The following is a 21,424-nucleotide window of genomic DNA, read 5'->3' as shown; positions in this document are numbered from 1 at the left end:
AGAACAAACAATTCAAATTCAATTAAGCTGCAAAACTTTCTGAGTCATTTATTTTCCAACCTTGTGACTTAGAAAAAGCTGCTGCTGTTGCTCAATTGTGATTAATGGGAAAGATGTTGGACGTGAATTCTTTGGTGTGTGGATGCAGCTCTGAGAAGAAAACAACTCACCACACTTCTCCTCCTCCTTGACACCACAGCTAATTATATTGTTCAAAATGCAGAGGCCCATTCATGGAGAGACAATAACGCCCTCGTGTAAACATCGCCTGCCATCGTCTTATGAATGGAGACGGACGACGCCTCCTTCCCTGCTTCAACACTGTGGACCACAGCTCGGGGAATGTGAGGGTGAATGCTCACACACGACTTAAACAATTACAGCTGCTGAATTTATCAAGTATTTTAAGGTCAGATGCACTGGACAGTTCCTGATCTTCACCAGTAGAGGTCATCCTTCAAGTGTTTCCTCGGTTCTGCCTCTCAGGTGCAGTCCCAACCTGAGGATGCCTACAGAATAAAAGCATCTATACTTCACACTAATAAGCAGATATGGTGTTTTATATACAATGCTATGATAGCTTGATTAAAGAAAATAATTATTAAAAAAAAAACACTTTGTTTATTTTTGAAGTCACAGTTTGACATCTGTCTACATGTGTTTTATGAATCTTTGTAAAAAAAAAGTGTGTTGACTTCATATGTCTAGACTGCAGGTGTAAAACATACATTGTGTACAATTAGTATGTAGCATCAAATAAAGACACAGTATTAGTTAAAAGGAAACTTCTTTGTTACAACCAGTGTAGAGATTAAGTTGAGTTTACCAGGCCAGGAAAAACTGCTTTATGGGAAATATAGGATCTAGTGTGTTGAGGGTATAAACTCCACAACAGACTAAATACAAGAATATCTCAGCCTAATGCTGCTAATTGAATAGTTCCATTTGAACTGTTCTATTTGTATCAGTTTCTTTCAAGTTCCCAAACTTTATAAAAACACAAGACTAATATGCTGGAGTGCTGCTTTAAAAATGAACCTGACAGGCCTCACTGAGGGCAAGAAAGTACCTGTTCTACTTCTTACTATCCATTCAGTTCTAATGAATTTTTCTGATCTTATATTTTAAAAAAACTCATTAGAATTGAATAGGATCAGTATTTTCCTAAAATAACTGCACGCAAAGTAATCCCTAACAAATACTACTCTCAGTAATGGATGAATACATGTTTGGTGCTGTAGTGAGAACTTATAGGAGCAGTTCAGAGTCTGTTCATCATTCTAAAGGCTCATTGTGATGATAACAGTGGGTCACTGGTGTGTTTTTTAATAACAGTCAGTGGTGCAGAGGAACAAGCTTCATCAGGCTCCACAGACAATATCTATAAGTGGATCAAATCATTGCTGGTTTTGGTCTTTTCATGGGATTTGTAGTCAGAGCATAAAACAAACTCCATCAGCCTCATCACATAAGTGTGTAACCTCTTTCCAAAATATCCCAGGACCCCAAGGTACAGTTGTAAACTAGCAAATCCTCAGTATACATGGAATTCTAAAACGGAAATGCATTAAGAGATAAAGGTTTTGACGCAGCATGTAACTTTAATTAGTGTAATGACTGTATAGACTTTACATTAGTGGCACAACATGAGGCCATACGGTCATCGACAAAAATATTAAAGCAGAAAGGTCAACAAACGAAATCCTCTCAAAAAATGATTTGTTTTCTGTTTTTCTGTTTACGCGACACCTGATGCTGTGAAAGGTACGACATGTAAAAGACAGACATGCACAGAACAATTTACAATGAGGTCTTAAAAAGATGTTTATAGCTGATCAGTTACACAGTACTGCACTTGTAACAATACAAGTATACGAGCAGGAGTGGTGATGTTGTTTCGGAGATTTGAAATCTAGAAAACAGGCTCGTCAGTTCGGAGTGTGTCGCTCTCTGCAGGGAGCTGAAACTGTGTAATCTCAAAGTTCATGGTGAATATCAAACAGGTAGAATATGTTACATGGAAACTTTCATCACAGAGCTGCAGAGGTCCCTTCCCCTGTGTGTCAGTGTGTAGTTTGTCTGTCCAGTCGCACTCTTCTGTCCTTTATTGCTTCAAGAGTCACGCTCGAGCTGCACTAACTCCTCGCGTAAGGCCTCCAGCCGAGCCAGCTTTTCCAACTGATCCTTTGTCGGTTGCTCTATTTCCCCCGAGTCCACTTTCTGTTGCAGGTCCTCGCCCTGACGCAGCTTCTTCTTCAGGTTTTTGATCTTCTTGACCTTTTCTGCTGCTGAAGAATCGTCGGCAGGTGAGACCGAAGCCGGCGCCTTTTTGGAAGACTTGCCACCGTCTGAAATGGAAACATTCTCCACAGCATCGCTCACCGACTCCACGTCCACGTCCCCGTCCGGCTGCTGCTGTTTTCGTTTTTCCTTGCGCTTCATGTTGCGTTTGGCCGTCTTTGAGAGATTGGCTCCGTCGCCGTCTGCACCACCGGGGTTCTTCTGCTGGTTCTGTGGATCCGCCTCGGAAGGGCTCATACCAGGCGGCAGGTCGGGTTTGCCCTTGAAAAACTTCACATACTTGTTTTCGTAGCTAAATCAGCAAAAGACAAAAACTGAGTGAGGATCACTTCATGCAAAGTGTATTAATCATTTGTAAAGAACACTGGACATTTCTAATCGATCAGAGATTCCTGCTTGTTTCAATACAAATGGTGATTAATCTGTCTGTGTCTTTTTAATTAATCAATCTTCTTATCTTATCATTAAGGTTATGATTAATAATTCACTGTGTACAACAAAAAGAAGAAATGCACTTACACTGGTACTTCCTCCTGGGGGACATAACCATCCCTCACCCGCCTCGGCTTCCTCCACGTTCCATCAGGTCTCTGAGTGGAAACTATAAATTTCCCTGAGGGAACAGGTACAGCATTAATATATTTACATGAACAGACCTGAATACTTTGAGGACTTTTAATATATTTGGTTAACTGTGGGGTGAATCCTTCAAGTCGCCTTATTGTACTTTTATAACACATGTGACATTGAAACTATAAATCCTCTTTTCTCTTTTTTTCTGGCATACGTGATTATATCAAGAATTAGTATCATCTATTACTATGATGTTAATACAATACTGATCAGATTGTTATTATTCTTATTCACATGTGATCAGGGAAACCGTATGATGGGAGTTTTGTGTTATGATCCACATACGAATCTTAAATACCTGATCAATAACCTCAGTGATCAGCATGTAACGTGATTGAACCACATGTAGGCTGATGTAAATAAAGTTATCTCAACCAAGACAAATGCAAAACAAACTTTTAATCATAATAAACACAAAATAACTGAGTGTGTCAGTGAGTAAAACCTCACGCTGGTTGATTTGATGCTTCGGATCACAACAGTGGCAGCAGAAGAAGCTAATTGACGTTAGCAGCAGGCTAACCACCGCAGCTAACGTTACACAGGAAGCTAACGTGGCGATTTCAAACTGTTTTTGCAAGGAAGCTGCACAAATAAAACCTGTTTCCTTTTAGAAGTCTTTTCATATTTTATTTATTTTTGCTCTATTCCAAATCTGCAGGCGCGCGTTAGCCACAAGCTAAGCTACAGGGGGAGGAAAAGCGTCCCGGCTACGGTTAGCATGCTAAGCTAGCTGCGGATCTCCGGACTGTGGCTCTGCGGTGGGTCTCCTGTGTTCACTCCAGATGTTTGTGTTGTTGTGTGTTCGCTCCAGATGTTTGAGTTTTTCATGGAGACAAGGTACCGGCACGTGCAGCCTCCTCACCGGAATCGTCCGTCGCATACGGAGTTGCCATTTTGCTGTAGCTCGCTCCCCGCTCCCCTCAGTCGGACGGTGTCTTCAAACGTCACTTGGACCCCGCGCGGACACGAACTACGGTGGTTTTTAGATGTTTGCGGTTAAAAGATGTGTCCTCCCTCCATGCGACTGCGGTCATAGCAGAGTCCGCATGCGGGGATTCAGAGCGAGGGCAGCGGGAGGGGACGACAGACAACGACCGCTGAAATGTGAGTGTATTAAGCGGAGGGTACAGGTGGTTAAACCCAGCGAACCCTTTTCTTCAACTTCGGAAATGACGACGTGGATCTTGGGTTGCCAGGTTTGGAGCTTTGGCAGATTTTTTAAAAACACAATAACAAAACGAAACTAGATGCAGATTAAGAACAAGAATAAAAAGATTGTCTCTATTAAAAGTAACAACAATAACTTAAATTACTTAATCTGCCAGGAAAATTCATTTAAATGATTTTAGATTTTTGCTAAAAATAAAAGTACAGGGGGATAAGCATCAAAATGCATCAAATTGAAGGTATTTAAAATACATGTATGAAATGAGTAAAACAAAACAGTTAAAAAACTAGATAATATTGTTATGTTAACTAGTAAACTGATGAATGCAGCTAATTTGAAAATGATAAAGATTTTCCTTTATTTCGACGTAAAGGGGTGTTTGTGAAAAGTACGAGCAGCAACACGACAATTGAACAAAGCAGAGACTTGTACGTGGAACTGTGTTCATTCATAGCAGGACATTATTTATATCTGTTTGTGTGTACGTGTGAAAATATGTGTTTCAATTCCTATTTCAGTCTATGTCTAGCGAACCTCAATGCAGGTTACTGTGACTCTGTGCTATGACAATCTTATTTTTACAATGGTCTTTGATAAATAAAAGCAACTCACTCTGGTCAGTTGACTTCAATAAGTGGAGGATTCGTTAATTTAAAGTCACATTTTCAGATCTTGCAGGAATCAAGGGTTTAATATCTGTGTTTCTTTATATTGTATATTTCTACATTGGAGAAGTTGACATGTTACAATTTCTGATCACTAGTTCTTCTTTTCTGAATTTACCCCTTGATTTTTTTGAAGAAACAAAAAAAAGAGAACCACAATTTTCTTCTGAATGGTGGAAGACTGAACTAGACCCTGTCGTTCCGTTCCTGCAGCCAGTTGAAAGTTAGTTTTCATTTGAGCTCCAGCTTAAAGATATCTGAACGGTTATTTCACTATCTCATTTTTACAGGATCAAGTCGTGATAAATAAAAGAAGCACACTCTCTGGTCTGTTGATTTATTCTGGGCCATGGAAATAGACACTACACAGTTTTAACCGTCCTCGGATCATTGTCGTTTTCTCTCTTGTGTTGACTTATTGTCTTGAAATGCTCTATGTGCCTCATGCACCATTTACTTCAATTGTATCAGATCTGAGACTCCAGAAGAAGAGTTTGGTCCCCACCCACCTCCATAAGGGGTGAACTCTCCCTTTAAAGCGGAGGTGGGCGGAGGAGGAGACGGGGGTTGGAGGATTGGTCGAGTCCAACCTGGCAACCCGGGGGGAGTCTGTTGGCAGAAAACCTCGCCAGCAGCAGAGTCTCGGTTCCAGATCGACCGACGACAGGAGCTGCGCCGCGTCCCCGAGCTGCGGATCACTTCTCCGGCCCAAGACAAGTACGTGTTCCATCCTCTTTACCTCCGCAGGCACCGAACCAACACCCTGCGTGCTGTTTTTTTTTACGTGATTTAACCCCAGGAGCTGGGGGATGTTAGCATGACAGCAGAGGGTTGGATGTGAAGCGCTCTGTTAGCTGCGTGCTAGCTGGGGCTCAACCAAACAAAACAAAATACAAATAGCGTCTTTCTGAATTTGCGTTGAATCCCGGTTCATGGGGATGTTGGTTCTGTTCTCATCGCCCGCTGCTCATCAGTGCGACGCAGCGACGCTCGGTGATATTAGCAAGCTAGCGTCCGCCGCCGCCGCCGGGGGGGGACTCGAACCACCCCCCCCAACAAAAAATACAAAACAGCTCTGAAGTGACGCAGGGAGGAAACACACAAATGAACTATTCACACACAATATGTTGTCAAGAGGGAAGTTTTCACGCATTTCACCGCGTGTGATGCTAATTCTCTTCCCGAGTGAGCGACGCGAAGTTGCCTCTGAAATTGTGCAGAACGCTGCAAGAGATCAAGCAACGGTTGTGTATTTCTGAGATTTGAGGGGGTAAGAAGAAAGTGTGTTGTCCTGACATGCATGTGTGTGTGTGTGTGTATTATATGCAGACGTGTTGCAGGAACATCTGGAGGCTGGTGTGAGTGATGCAGCTGCAGGGGCGTAGGTAGAGAAGCTGTGTGACTGTCTTCATGCTGCTGCAGGAATCTCCATCTGATTATCCGTCTACCTGCTTTAATTAAAACATGTTAAAACATATGAAGTATTTAAAACCCAGATTTAGAAATGCATCAAGTGCATTTGAGCACAAAGGGGTTCTTCTCCATCAGGAGATGAACTGGTTTTCCAGTCGGGATGAGAGAATATTCCCAGTTTAATCTCAGTTAAAAGCTTTTTTCTGCAATAATAATACAACTTTATTTATATAGCACTTTTCAAGCACAAATTTAGAAAGTGCTTCACAAACATGAGAGAAAAACGACACACGAAGACACAAGAAATCAAGTTAAAAGCCATATTATACAAATTACTCATTAAACAAGATTTAAAAGTGGACAATGAGGTAAATTGTTCCCAGTGGAAGGCTCTTCCACTGGGTCGGTCGATGTGGAGCTTTCACTGAAACCGCTCGACCGCCCCTCGGTTTCACGCCTTTACCCTGGAAACCGAAAGCAACAGTTCATCTGCAGTTGTGCGTTTGTCTGCGTGGGGCTCGTCCATCTACATCTCTAAGTTGAAATGCGTCACTCGCATCCTCCTTGTCTCAATTGGTCAACGTCTCCACTTCTAAACCCACTCAGCTTGTGCACCTGGCTCTCTTGAAGACTCGAGCACCTTCCCTCTTGATAAACACTACGATTGTCAGTGTTTGCGTGACTGGCTGCTGCAGTGTCATTTGTTGACTGTGCATTTGTGACTCTGACGTGTGTGTGTGTGTGTGTGAAGGTGTGTGTGTGTGTGTGTGTGAAGGTGTGTGTGTGTGTGTGTGTGTGTGAAGGTGTGGTGCCAGCAGGACTCTGTGACATGTGAAGTCCTAATCAGCAGGGCGTGGGTTTACACAACTTCTAAGTTTCCTTTTCTAGAGAAGCAGGGTCCGAAAGTGAAATCCTCCAGAAGGAAACAGCTGGGCCATAAAAAGACAGATTACTGAACTCCTTGCTCAGGCATTTCTTTCTTTTTAAAGATCTGAATAGAGCAGACAGGGATGTTTGAGTGTCTGACGTGCCGGCACAGTGTTGATGGCATTGTTTGCAAAACACACAAGGTTGTTATAGAGACGTGCAATTGTTAGTTTTACTAATTACAAAGCATTAAAATATCAAAATACCTTTTTGATCACAGGGATTATTTGCATTTCAGAACAGGCAGGTTTTATTTGGAGAGTAGAGGCCGTACAGATTATCATTCATACCTTCACCTCATCCCCTTCAGACGACCACAACTCTTCTCACCTGCCGTAATAAATCGTCTCTGGACCGTCACGTGTCCCAAGAAGAACTCGGGACTGTTGTCAAGGTCCCACAGGTCTTCTGACATCTTATTATTCTTCCGCTGGCTTCCCGTCAAAATTGAAATTAATTTGAAGCTACTGGTTTTCAGGTAGAGAGCCCTGCAGGTCTCAGGCTCCTGCTCACATCACTGACCTCTGACCAGTGCTTACTGCTCGTCCCACGTATCCCTTTTAAAACTAAAGCCGCTGTTTTAAGGAGTTCTTTTCCTAATGACAAATAAAAAACTTTGTCTCAACATGTGCATTATAGTGTTTTAATAAACTCCTTTATGCATGGTGTGACTGTCAGACCCGTCAGCTTCCTCAATAGCTACTTCAACGTTTCATTTCCACAAATAGACAAATGGATTGTGCATAGGATAAAACCACGTGTCAGGGTTACAGCGAGTCCAAAGGCACAGGGTCAAAGATATGTGTTTCTCATTTATAATGCCGGGACAATTCCTCGCTCATCTGTGGCATCGGTTGTGCTGCTGGAAAATCCAAAATATTTGTGGTAATCTTTGATCATCCCCGATTTGTCAAATATTTAGATTTACAGTTGTAATTGTTCCTGTCACACATAAGTATTCTGTGTTGCCCTCAGGATATTAGCACCCGTCACTCCTGCAGAGAAAAGGGAAATACCCTTCAAAGATGTGTTGCTCTATAGCCCAACTAACTTCCCCCCCCCCAAACTAAATTCATCGGTCCTGCCAAGGGAAATATTAACTGCAGATTTCTCCGCGAATGCTCCGCCAGGCCGACAATCATTTATTGAAAACTGGTTTTCATTCATATTCTATAATGGCTCTTTCTCTTCTTTATTAACAGTCACATTTTCACATATTGCAGAACTCGAGGTTTAGTTTCTGTGTTTTTTTTTTGCTTCACACAACTTGTTGGAGAAGTTAACATGAAACTATTTTTGACCGCCAGTTCTTCTTTTCTCAATTTAACCCCTCGGTGCAGATCAATCTGGTGAAGAAGCAAAAAGAGAACCACAGTTTTCTTCTTAATGGTGGAGGACTGATCTGGACCTGCTGCCAGTTGTGACCCCCCCCTGCTGGCGTCTCAACGGAGAAACCCTCGAGGAGAAAGTTGCCACACGTGGAGTCTTCGTCTGAGCAGCAGCTTAAACACACTTGAACAGTTATCTTACATTCTGGACGAAAGTTAAAACCAAGCATCTCTCTCACATACGTCTTTGTTACAACATGGCAAAGAAAAACAGCCAGAAGGGTACGTACTTGTCTTATTAAAAAATCTGTATTTAATGTTTTGTGTTCATTTATTGTAGTAAAGCAAACTGAGACTTTGTATTTTCAGTTTTTTTATGTCTGCTGCATTTAGTGTAAGAACTTCCAATGAACAATTTATTTAGCAAGTGAATGTGCACATGTCTGTCGTCACATAAAGGAGTAGTCCCAGATTTCTGACTGTGGCGTAAGAGGCAGCAAAACAAATATGAGCTGTGGACATTCACAGTGACTCTAACCCACTTCCACACGCAGGGAGAAAACCACCTTTACAAGGGTTCAGCAGTGTTTTTTTATTTCTGTGTCATCTATAAATGGCCGTAGATTAGCTGTGGAGTTTGCCCTGACTCTTCTCACTCAGCTGTTTCTCCAACGGCCCAGTTGTGGTGGAAGGAGCCCTGAGGTTTGTTCCTCTTGAGAATGTCTTCCTGGAGAACTTCAGTGGATATGAATCATTGAAATGAGATGCAGATTCCAGACTCTTCTCGCACAGATGTGCCGAGTTTCTTTTTGTTTCTTTGTTTTTCCACAACTGCTCGCTGCTTTTGCAAGAAGCTAACGTTGCTGTGCTTGAAAACCTTTTAGGAAGTGTTCCCTCCACCTCCAGGCCACAGTGATTGTTTGTTGAATTCAAATTACATCCAAAGGCAACAAATCTAATCTGTTTCCTATTTATTAAAGACCAGTCTGTGGGTTTTCTTCTTGTTCATCTGGATAAACTTGACTCTCTCTCAGAAAATCCTTGAAGGTGTTTGGAGGTTGTTTTGTCTTGCAAATGATTGTCCGAAGTGGTTTTGCAAATGAAATTCCTCGCCCGAACAGAAAATGGAGATAAGCGTTTATAATTTGTTTTTCCAGATACTTCTGGGGTGGTGTTCGACACGCGCTCGAAGATGGTCATGTCCCAGGGAGGCACGGCGGAGAGAATGAAGGAGAAGGTGAGCAGCGAGGAGAGACTGCAGTTTTCTCCACCTGTCAGTCAGAGCTGCAGTTATAATATTAAACTGTGCAAACAAGGCTTAGAGCTCTTGTTGGCTCTTGGATTATTCATGTCTCAATGGGAGTTGACAGATCAGCTGAAAAGGTTGCTGACACGTGCAGTTGCTCGGCTCTTTAGATAACTTGTAAAAAGAAAAAAAATGATTTTGCTCCTTGTGGAGTCTTGTGACGGTCACCCTGTCCTCCTTAAAGCTGCTAATCTATGATGTAACAATTTACGGTCAATGTGTCACCACAGGGTTTTGGTTTTTACTGTGGTGGTGTAATATTGTCATGGCCGCAGGCTATTTCGATTTTGTTGTGTAATGTTATGTCTTTGATTGCAAAGAAGTAGTATCTCAGTGAAGTGCGCACACAGTTGTTAATTTTAAATATTTGCGCCGGAGCTGTGAGTGTGTTTGCTAGAATAATACTCTTTAAGACATTTGTATTTACACATTTGTAATGAATGAACAAGACTCGGGGTTTAAGTGCTGTATCGTGTAGCTAAACGTAATTAGGGTGGTAAATACCTTGGGTGTGAATTGACAGTAAATGTTGTGTCACCTTGGGAATATTTATGGTCTTGACAATGGTTTCTCTTACTCTTTGTGCCTTTGTGTTGGTTTTTACAGATCAGCGCTGTCAGAGCAGTCGTCCCCAACAAAAGCAACAATGAGATCGTGCTGGTGTTGCAGCATTTCGAGAACTGCGTGGACAAAGCTGTGCAGGCTTTCATAGAAGGTAACGAAGACGTCCGAGCTTGACCTGCAGGCCGGGAAGTGATCGCAGCTCAAAGCTTCTTTTTATATGCTCGTATTACATAATGCCTACTTCCACAGATACTCAGATTGTGTAACACGTTGTTAGTTAACTTCATTTTCCGACACGCTGCCCACATAACTTGTGCTTCACCTTCGGGACACTTCTTGTCACACATTCCGATGCTTTGAATTCAGAAGCTGAGCGTCACACACACACACACACATACCTTTAGGTTTGACAGGTTTAATAATAGAACAGGAAGGTTGGACGTCACGCTGCACGTCAAGCTGCTTTGTTTAACTTTCATTGTGTGTAATTGTCTAAACACCACCTCTGGGCATTCCACTTATAAGATTATCGACTTGTAAATCTATTATATGTCACTTTGCAACTTCGTCTTCCTTGTTTGCGTTTTGCTTTAGGAAGCGCAGTTGAGATCCTGAAAGAATGGAATGTCACCGGCAAGAAGAAGGTAGGAGCCCGAACGCCCACATCTCCAATGTTGACTTGTTTAATTCACACATTTCTGTCGCCAGTAGTTACTAGCCTTCACAGTGCGTCACGTTCAAAGTGGTCCTTGTTCATTTCAAACTGTTTATTTGGCAACGCAAACAATGTTATGGTTCAAATGTCTACAAGCTCAAGTCAGTGAGCCGATGAGGAAGCAGATAAGGAACAAAGAGAACGTGAACAAAGGAATCTGACACTGATATTTCCCTGTCCAGCCCAAGAAGAAGAAGAAGCCCAAGCCTCAGCCCGAGGCCTCGGCCGAGCTCGCTCCCCCGGAGGCGCCGTCGGCCGGGGAGGGAAAGGATGAGATGAACGGGTTTCACGCCAACGGCTCGGTGGTGGACGGAGAGTCACTCGATTCTCTGAGTGAACAGTTGGACTCGGCCTCCCTCGACGCAGCAGAGCTGGACTCTGAACCCGCCACGTCTGAAACAACTGGTAATAATGGCTCTTCAGACAAAATGTGATAGTTTTACTGTTTTATTCTCAAGTAGCTGCTCAGGTCTTTTTTGTGGCTGATGCCGGTGACAGCTGTGTCCGTTTGACCCATTCTCCTGCAAATGATACCTCAGGAACACTTCGAGGGAATTTCCCCACATTTGGTACAGACGTTCTTTTGTGCAGGGATCAGAACCTGATGGTCAAAGGTCCTGTGTACTGTACAAAAAAACGTGGTTTTGGCCATAACCCAGGAATCCATAAACTACTTATGACAAACCTTCAAACAAACCTCTTATAAGATTATGTGTTAAAGTGATGGCCTTTATTATCCGATAGGTCAAAGGTCAGCGACATTGTAATGTTGTCAGACTGAACTGAAGACGTCAACTTGTAAAGAATTACACAGGAGTTATTTTAGTGTTGTGGGACATTTTGTAGACTATTATTAATAGATTAATCGGATTAATTGGGAAATATTAAGCAGAATTTTGAAAATGCATATTAGGTTCAGCCCAAGACAAATTGGTGAATGTAAAAAGTCATAAAAAATATCCAAATGGTCTTCAGTGAGTCCCATAACAAAACGAGAAGTCACAATTTGATGTTACATTTTTTTAGGAGAATCTTAGGGAAGATGACTTGAAACTTGTTTGAGGAGAAGTTTCTAATCATCTTTTGTTTTCCGTCTTCTCACAGGTGCAGAGGCAGAAAGTCAAGATAGAGCCGAGAGTCCCGTGTCTCCCCAAGAAGGGCGAAACCATCAGGCTCCCAGAGGCAACAAGGCCCGGCGCCGGCCCGGCCCAAATTCACATCCCCCCACTTCCTCATTAGGACCCATCACTGATGAACAAGGGTCCCAAGGAGCCAAGAAGATCGGTTAGACAACTATAACTCTCGAATTATCTTTCTGCTAAATTTACTTTGTAGTAAGAATTTGGTAGAAAATACATCACGTGTCTGTGAGTCATCTCTAACGTCTCCCCCCCCCCCCCCCTCAGCTTCCACCATCGACCGCTCTGTGAAGGACCTGCAGCGATGCACCGCCTCATTGACTCGCTACAGGATGGTGGTGAAGGACGAGATGGACTCGTCCATCAAGAGGATGAAGCAGACGTTTGCCGAGCTCCAGAGCTGGTACGTGTCACTTCTTCTCAAGCTGCAGCTGAATCCTGAGGTGATCTGAGACCAGTGCAACGAGAAGCTCCTTCAGGAGCGTGTCAACCAAACCTGCCTCTCAGCCTGAACAGCTTCTGATGACAATTGTAGCTATTCTGAGTCAGACATTTATTCCAACTAATTAAAAACATGAGTCACAGAGCAGTAGAGACAATGGACACCGTGAGGATTCTGTGGCTTCCTTTACGAGTTCTAAAAGGCGTTGTTATATTTCAATGGGTCACATTCTTATTAGCCTGATCCTCATGGTTCTTCAGCGGCCGTGGAACAGCTGACTGTTGAAAGGGACGTTCAACGCCCAGAGTAGTTCTTCCTGCTCCACAGTTATTGTTTAGAAAAATTTTTGCGTGGTTCAAGTTGCTTTTCACGAGTGATGTGGGCGTGGCTGCATTTTTCTATATTTTTCTGTAGCATCAGTGAGTCAAAGGGCAGTTTCTTACCTTTGGCCTCCTGGATGATGAACATTGCATAATAGGAAAAATGACTGTTCTATATGTTCTGCCTCTGGTGGGATGGGCTCATTGATAAAGACTAACTACAAACAAGACTGACTATATTGTAAATTTCAAACATTAATACAAAACTAAAGACTTTATCATCCTGGGTCATTACTCAGAGTTGGTCTTTAATCCGTGGATGAATTATTTTATGTATATTTTATGTATTATCTATTGATATATTCTACATTAATGAAGTAGTTATGGAATTGATTTCTTTATTCAGAAAGATATAATAAAATCACTCGTACTAAATAATTAAAGTAATTCTACATTGGCTGTAAGTATTACTAACTGTGGCAGCAGATGGGTATCTCACTGGCTAGTTGATGGTATTGGGTTGAAGATGAACTGGAGTTAATCCTTGTTAGAATGAGAGTATCAGGTATATTAGTATTACCGTATACTAATACCAAGAGGTCTGCAGTATGATTTTATGTATCCCTTTATATATATATATATATCTACTGAAGTGTTGATGGGTTGTGTTGTAGTTTTCATAAAGAACTCCTTCACTCTTCTCTCTGAAAAGCTGAAACACGATGCGGCGGTTTCCAGTCGATATTCTGAGCTGAATGGGAGATCGGTTTAACTCCTCTCCTCCACTGGCCTGTACGAGCTGAGCACTTTGTCAGTTTAACACGTATAAAAGACAGATTGTTCTGTTAGTGTTCAGCACCTCACGCTCCCATGATGCTCCTGCTGAGCGTCTGTGGCTCAGACTCACTTTGAGATGAATTGGAACAGAAGTAGATTCACACTTATCACAGAAAATGAACAGAAAGTCTCAGTAAATCACATTTCAGCTACAAACAGCAGAGAGTCAGCTACACAATGAGTAGATGACATCAGTATTTGCTTTACGTGCACCCCCCTCAAGCAGCCTTATAGTATCAAATGAAAGATTCAACGTTTTCATGGGTGTAGCCTAATTCACGCCACTGGAATCCAGCCAGCTGTCAAAATACTGTTGTGGGTATCTTCTTTTCAGAGGCTTCATGTGCTGCAAGGCAGAGATCATGACGGCAAAGAGCTCAGCAGGTTGAACAATGTGTTGACCCACTGCCCCTCAGGAGCAGCACAGGGCTGTGTCAGTATCAAGTTGTCTGAAGATGTCCATGGTTTCAATCTGTTCCTATTATAGACACGTTTGACGGTTGTGTAAAAACAACCTGCCGCCATTTCCTTTTCACTTTTTACACTCCTGTTACTTTGCATATTCATGTAGTTAAATCACAAAAGCGAGGAGGTGAAAGGAAACACAGGAGTCGCATGAATGTGTCCGAGGCTTCAACAGACGTGCTGCTCAGTCCTGTTGAAGGGGGACAGGGCGAATGTGTTTCCCAACTGCTTTCTGGTTCTGTAGCAGAAGATTCAACAGGCAACCGCAAATAAAACCATGTTAATACCAAAGAGGAGGCAGCAGGTGAACCTAGTGTCCAAAAAGCCAAATTGTCTTTTTAGAAAATGATCCAGAAAAGTGTCTAAACTCTTCAAATCTGCGTTCAGACTCTGATGGGATCCAACAGGCTGTTTGTTCTGCTGAGGTCTGTGGAGTCAGGAAACAAAGTTCACTGAGTCTCATCAGGATGTACAGTGTTCCCTCTGGAGAGCAGAGTGATGAATAAAACAAATCCTGCCTCATTTACATCACTGTTCGCTTGCAGGAAGTCTCTTCCACTGCCAACACATGATATTGTTAAAGCGGCAGCTGTGCCTGCGCGGTGTCGTCTGTGTTCGATCCCCGCTGCTGAACAGTACAAGCAAACTGTGGCCCCACGTTGCTCCACAGCTCCAGTGGTCAGAAAGTCCACAGGGTACATTACAGTGGACTTGGATCTGAAACGAGCAGGAAGTAATGGAACAGTTTGTTCAAATGTACTTTGTCCCTCCAGGTTTTGTTCCGCCTCAGTTACATCAGCAGTTCATCGTAGATACAAGAAGGGAAATGGAAACTGAACTGGATTTTTTGATTAGAGAGACAAACCAATACCAATATATCAACTGGTATTTGACAATGATTCCTAAGATTACGTTTTCAAACACTTATGACAAAGAAATGTAATTGAGGCTTTATATTTTACACTTTAACCATAAACTTCATTATAAATAAGAAGAAAACACAGAACTTGAATATAGAATATAAACATGAATGCTTCTTTCTGCTCTGTTTACTTTTTGTGGTTTTCAAACCCGCAAACAAACACAGAATCAGATATTATCGGGTATGAGAGCATCAGGACATCCACCACTTCTCACGTTATCAAATATTTTACACAACTGTATTATTTATGTTGTGGTATTTTGTTGTCATTCACTGGGATCAGACGTTCAGCTGCTTCAAAGTGAATATGCAGCCGCCTCTTGGTTTATTTCATGTTACTGTAGTTGCTCTGTCATCTCTGTGTGAAGTCAGCGAGCACAATAGTGTTTTTTCTTCAACAGAGTAAACTCACCCTCTTCTCCTCTTCTCCTTCTTTTTCCCCAGTTTAATGGACAGAGAAGTGACTCTGTTCTCAGAAATGGATAAAGTGAAAGCAGATGCCAGTAAGTACTGTGTTTTCCAGCATTTAGACCTTAGCTTGTCACATACCACCCAGAAGCCACTGGTGTTGTTCACATAAAGTGTTCACCTGACTCAAGGGCCAAGAAACTCTGACCTCAATCCAGTCCCAGTTTCTTCTAACATGCAGTGGAGCCCTGAGGGTTTTGATATACCTAGAGCATACCGCTGTGTGTGTGTGTGTGTGTGTGTGTCTGTGTGTGTGTTTGTGTGTAACATGACAGAGCAGGAGTGCATACTTGTACAAGTAGGCCATTCTCTCTGCTTCTGTCCTCCCAGTGTCGAGTGTTGTGTGTTCCAGGCCTGGAAAAAGTGAATAGTGTCAGGTGTCGAGGGAGACTCAATGGCGTCTTTGTGCAAGGTGTGTGGGGAGTCGAGAGGAAAAGAGAAGAAATCCGAAAGCTTCCACGTTACAAAAGCCTGATTTCCTCAGAATGTTAACTTTCGTTTATCTGCTCCCTGTGTTTCATTTCTTCAAACTGACGCGTTTCCTCAACCTCCTCGACTGTCCTGAAGGAGCAGACTTCACTGATAAACACACAGATTTATTATGACATAGTACAGCCAAGACGCAGCTGATACCCACAATTCTTTCAGAGACACAAACTGTATCCACGTGTTTCTGACCCAGCGCCGAACTCTGTATTTTCCCAAAAGGTTTTTTGTTCAAGTCTTTTCCAAAAAAGATGAATTTATAATGTGAAACAGAGAAAAACAATCACAGCATCTGAGAAGTTGCAACCAGAAAACATCTGAACATTGTTGCTTGAGAATAAAAAGCGGTTGATGTGATGACATTTCTCATATTTGCAGCTCAGCCACAAGATCAGGAAAAAATCTTTGTTGATCCGATGTTCAGCATCACACATGGAGACGTGTTTTTGTAGAAGACGTCATGATTCTCCTGGGGGTTGTTTTCTCTTCCAGATCAGAAGGCAGCACAGCGACAAGACGTGTTGTGCTTCCATGAGACTCAGACACACACACACACACACACACACAGTCCTTGAACTTACTGTATAGATACTGTACATAGATAAACGATCACTGGGTCAAAGAGGTCAGGTCTGTTTGCGAAAGGAAAACATTTCAAACATGAAGAAACGTGTTCAGTGTGTAATGATTGTGTGTCAGTGACGTGTGACGTGTGGGATCTCGATGTGAAAAGCGTTTTATCTTCGAACCGTGTTTACCTATAGACGCTGAGTCAGCTGTACTTTGTTCGTCCCATTTCAGAATAGCCTTGAATACTCAGAGGGAAACTGGTCTTACTGGGACTGAGAGGAATGTTTCTGTTAAGGCTGGAACAGTTCATTTCTTATCCCGTTAGTTGATTGACATTAAAATTAATAATAATAATGAATTCAAGTCAATTTTAAAGAATAAATGCCTCAAAGTCTCAACTTCCAGCTTCTCAGATCTGAGGGTTCGTTTTTATTTATCTCAAACTGAGAATCTTGGTGTTTTCAACTGTTGGAGAAAAACCAGTAGAGCTGAAACTGTCAATTCCCTTTTTATGAATTAATTGATCAACAGAATAATCTTATTGTTCCAGACTTCAGCAGGAGATTCTCAGGGAGACAGAGTTTTGCAGCTGGCAGATGTAGAAGCGACAGATATTCCACATTTTCTAAAACTTTCAGCTTCATTGTGATCTTGCTCCTAATTGGACAGAATCTGTCGGAGTTCTTGTCAAACAGGAAGAAATAGAAAAAAGGCTGAAAGTGTTTTTGGTTTGTTTCATAGAACAAATGAAAAAAGGAGCTTGACGTCAGTTAAAGATCATTTCTCTGTCTCTGTGCTCCAGTGGTGATTCTGAACGCTCGGCAGAAGAAAGCCGAGCAGCTCCGACGGCTGACGGACAAGTCGGCGTCCATGTCCGAGGAGCAGCTGACCGAGCTGCGCGCAGACATCAAGGTAAAAACATAAAACACATGTACCTGCTGAATCTTTGCGAGCGCTTGATATGATACAGTTGTGGTGTGTTTTGTGTCTTTGCAGCACTTTGTGAGTGAACGTAAATACGACGAGGACCTCGGGAAAGCAGTGAGATTTACATTTGATCTGGAGCCGCTGAAGACGAGCATCACAGAGTTCGGATCAGGTACAGAATCCGGTTTCTCTCCTTCATCACCAACCAGCTGATCGGTTGCATCTCTAATGTCACACGTCTACATTTAGAGCTGGAAATACACTGAACCAGTCGATCCTGCTTCTTTAAACCAGTCTCTTGTTGTATAACGAGTGGTTTGTTGTGTCTGTTCCAGTTTATCATCCACGTACAGGTTACTCAGCCCGGTCCCGCTGTAGCTCCACCTCCTCTTCTGTCGCCAGCCCGAGTCTCCAGGAAACTCCTCCTCCTCCTCCCACCCAGACCCAGAGCCCCCCCAGTGAACACCGCCCCCCGCCAAACAAACAGGTCGGCCACACGAGTCCTGATATGTCCTGTTTGAGACGTGAATCCCTTTTTAGATGCCGACTGATTTTCTTTTTTAATTCTCCTCCAGATTTTCCAGGGCAACAGGCGCACGTTCCAGGGTCAAGGGTTCCAGCGGTACAACGGCGGCTCTTACCAGGAGAGGAACGCTGCTCGAGCTAACCAGCGCTACCAGAGCGATGGAGCTCATCCTTCACAGCGCGCCACCAACTCGAGGGCTCCGTCCAATCCCTCCAATCCCTCCCGTCCTTCCCAACCCTCCCATTCCTCCAATCCCTCCCGTCCTTCCAATCCCTCCCGTCCTTCCCAACCCTCCCATTCCTCCAATCCCTCCCGTCCTTCTAATCCTTCCAATCCCTCCCAGTCCCCCCAGTCCCCCCAGTCCTCCTCGTCCTCCCACAACCCAGACCCATCGTCTCACAACGGGCTGCCACAGAGGCCTCCGCGGACGCACTGCCCTTGACATTTGGAAATCCTGGTCCCGATCAAACACCCCCGCCCGACTAACCCTTGCACTCTCCTCCCTGTAACGCCCCCCCCCCCATCCCCGACACCCCGCACACACACACCATACTAACTCCTCTCAATGAAGAATAGAACACAAGTTTACATACTTCCATCAGTCGAGCTGTAGTGCCACCGCTCTTCATCAGTCCACTCATCCTTCAAACTTGAAACGCTCTCTCGCTGTCGCTCTCTCTCTCTTTCTCTCTTTCTTTCTCTCTTCTTCTCTCATCCTGGTTTAGGTAGCCGCTTCTATCTTTAGCCCGTTGGAGAGATCTCATCGCGGAGCCATCGACAGACTCTTGTTCTTCATCTTCTTGCTTCCGAGCCGCCTGCCAGAGAGCGACAGGATCATCTGCAGCGATTTGTGCTCCATTGAAGTCGAGCTCGTAGAACTGTGTCTATTTCTGCGGCGGCGTTCATCGGCTCTTTGATTTACACCTCCACCTTTTCTTTTTTTTTTTTTTTCCTAGTCTCCCAGAAACATTTCAAAGGCTTCACTGTGGAACTCGTCGTAGAAGTGCAAAAGTAGTTCTAGCGTGAACAGGGGTCCGGGAGAGTAGACCTGCGATCAACACTACACACTATTGTTAATCTCTTTAAGGTAAAAGACAAAATACCGGAGAACATATCAAACTGTAATCCAGAGCTTTTCTTACGGCTGCTACCAACCTGAGGGAGTTTGTTAACGCTGTGAACTCTCGAAGGAAAAGTTCCTGACAACTTGAGAAATTAGCTCATTTGTGTGAAGCTGCAGCTAATTAGCTCATCTTAGTTTAAAGAACAGGAAGCTCATGTTAGCTCGTTACCTTGCAAATGTTTAAAAAGCTAATAACAAAGGAATCTGTCCACATGCTGTTTCATACTCCTCCACGTGTCCCAGGAGGCTTTTCATCCAGTTTGTTCATAGTTAATATTTTTTTGTTAAATGCACACAAATGGCATTTTTCTGACGTGCTTTGCCTTTGCTCACAGAGCGACCTCACTTTTTTTTTTTTTACCAGTGTCTGCTCCACGACGGCTCTTTTAACAGACGGCGCATGTAGATCCAATCGGAGAGCAACCTGCCAGAGCGTCTCTTCCTCTTTTTCTATCCTCACTTTATCTCTCGTCGCATCAGAAGTTTGTTATCGACTTCGAAGATCTTCTTTTTTGTTTTGTTCTATTGCTTCCGATAAGTTGCTGCAGGGCTGTGGACAGGGTTCATCTCTTTGCTGCTGGTGAATACCTCAGTGCTGATGTTTGTGACGCGACCTGTTATCGCATTTTCCTGTCGAGGGAAACTCTCCTTCACGTTAAAGCTGCATTTTCCTTCATGCGTCTTCTTCCCTCGAGCCGACGCTCTGAAGACGAGAGGGACGTTTTGAAAAGAAAACGATTTTTATTTTATTTTGTTGAAAGGAATTAATTTAGTTTTCTCTCCCGATTTGTGTTTGTTAATCGGGTTTTCTGATCATAGGAAGTTTTTTGTTTTTTAATAAGAGAGATTATGTTCATGAGTATAATTTGGAGAAATTAGTTCTCAGTTGTTTGCGGCTTTCGGTAAATTTGTGCTGTAACAGTTTGACTTAAAGGAAATTGGGAAATACGCTTTTTTTACTTTGTTATCTAGAGACGATAAAAAGAGAACTCCTGGACAAGGAGGAATAAACTTCTGGATCATCCAGGACTGTCTCAAGAGGCAGAAGGAAACTGGAGTTAAAGTGTGAGACGACAATCAGTTTAATGGTTTATTTTCAGATGGCTTTAAACCTCAGGCCAGATGAATCTGTTCCACTACAGGGACGTGAAACCAATCGATTTATTATCAACACATAAGTCGACATGTGAAAAACGAAACAAATATTCACATTTCAGAAGCTGGAACAAGTAAATTTAAAGAGGAATCAATCATCAAAATAAATGCTGATGAATATTTTCTGTCTACAAATGAATCCACTAATCATTTCAGCTGCTGAGTTCAGTTTCTACCTGGAGGTCAACCAGTGATTTGCCGGCTCCGGTTGATCCAGCTCTCGGTTAGAAGGTGAAAAAGTGTATTTCCTGAGAAGTTAAACTCCTTTAAAGTTCTTTCTGAGACTTTTATTGACTGAAGTTGTTGGACATTCTACAATGAAGCTGGACCAGTTCCTCTGCAGACCGACAGTTCAGCTTCTACTCCAGAGAATCTGCTGGACCCGTTCAATCAGAGACGCTTTAGTTTCCTCGTCTGGGTTTTTTGTCCGTCTCGCTTTGACCACTTTTCGTTTTCTCACATTCCAAAACAGTAGGAATATTAGTTTATCGCCAAAGAAATAATCTCGTCCCGTTTTTTTAAAAAAAAGAAAAAAGTTGCTGCCGTTTTGTTTTGTTTTGCTTGTAAACATTTCCAAAGGGTAAAGCTCCAACACTTCTCCTTTCTGTCTCCTCCTGCTTTACTTTCTGATTCCTTACTGTATATACATATATGTAGCTATATAATTTTGTGCTCCCATAGGGCATTCTGTATGTGATATTCATATTAGGCATAATGGAGGTTAAAACATCTAGTCCATTCATTCTTCCAGTAGAGCCTTTGTCCTCCTCCAGACGATTTCTCTGAGACAACTATAAACTCAAGTGCCTTTTTCTCGTCTCCCACCGATCCATCGACGTCCCCTCCACCAGAGTATGGACCAAAGACATCAGCCGTCCCCCCCCCCCCCCTCGCCCCCCCTCTCTCTCTCTCCTTCTCACTGAATGGCACACTTTTCATTTACTACGAATAAACCGTTTGCAATACTGACCGTGTATGTTTGGAGTTTTTTGTTGTGGTTTCACTCGTCTGTTTGTCAGTA

At 42.9% G+C, this 21,424-nt stretch overlaps 2 protein-coding genes across 3 annotated transcripts; one reads left to right on the top strand and one right to left on the bottom strand.

The window, feature by feature from the left end:
* Nucleotides 1-1,581: 1,581 nt before the first annotated feature.
* Nucleotides 1,582-4,110, bottom strand: pym1 (PYM homolog 1, exon junction complex associated factor). 2 transcript variants are annotated; one of them, XM_053424525.1, is made up of 3 exons: nt 3,779-4,110; nt 2,821-2,914; nt 1,582-2,593 (listed from the first exon to the last, which is right to left on the bottom strand). In XM_053424525.1, the coding sequence occupies exons 1-3, from the start codon at nt 3,828-3,830 to the stop codon at nt 2,113-2,115; spliced, it is 627 nt and encodes a 208-aa protein (XP_053280500.1). In that variant the 5' UTR covers nt 3,831-4,110; the 3' UTR covers nt 1,582-2,112. The 2 variants fall into 2 exon arrangements, with proteins under 2 accessions (XP_053280500.1, XP_053280501.1); XM_053424526.1 differs by having other exon boundaries at nt 3,800-4,108.
* A 1,249-nt stretch (nt 4,111-5,359) lies between these two features.
* spats2 (spermatogenesis associated serine rich 2) lies at nt 5,360-21,372 on the top strand. The gene is made up of 14 exons (XM_053424493.1): nt 5,360-5,487; nt 8,451-8,720; nt 9,596-9,675; nt 10,351-10,459; nt 10,903-10,952; nt 11,206-11,428; nt 12,128-12,307; nt 12,430-12,565; nt 15,593-15,651; nt 17,475-17,584; nt 17,669-17,771; nt 17,935-18,086; nt 18,175-18,334; nt 18,488-21,372. The coding sequence occupies exons 2-14, from the start codon at nt 8,696-8,698 to the stop codon at nt 18,565-18,567; spliced, it is 1,467 nt and encodes a 488-aa protein (XP_053280468.1). The 5' UTR covers nt 5,360-5,487; nt 8,451-8,695; the 3' UTR covers nt 18,568-21,372.
* The last annotated feature ends 52 nt before the right edge of the window (nt 21,373-21,424 follow it).

This window comes from Pleuronectes platessa, chromosome 6, assembly GCF_947347685.1.
Source record: "Pleuronectes platessa chromosome 6, fPlePla1.1, whole genome shotgun sequence".
NCBI classification, from domain to species: domain Eukaryota; kingdom Metazoa; phylum Chordata; class Actinopteri; order Pleuronectiformes; family Pleuronectidae; genus Pleuronectes; species Pleuronectes platessa.
The sequence above is the reverse complement of the archived record's forward strand: the minus strand, read 5'-3'. Positions and strand labels throughout refer to the sequence as shown.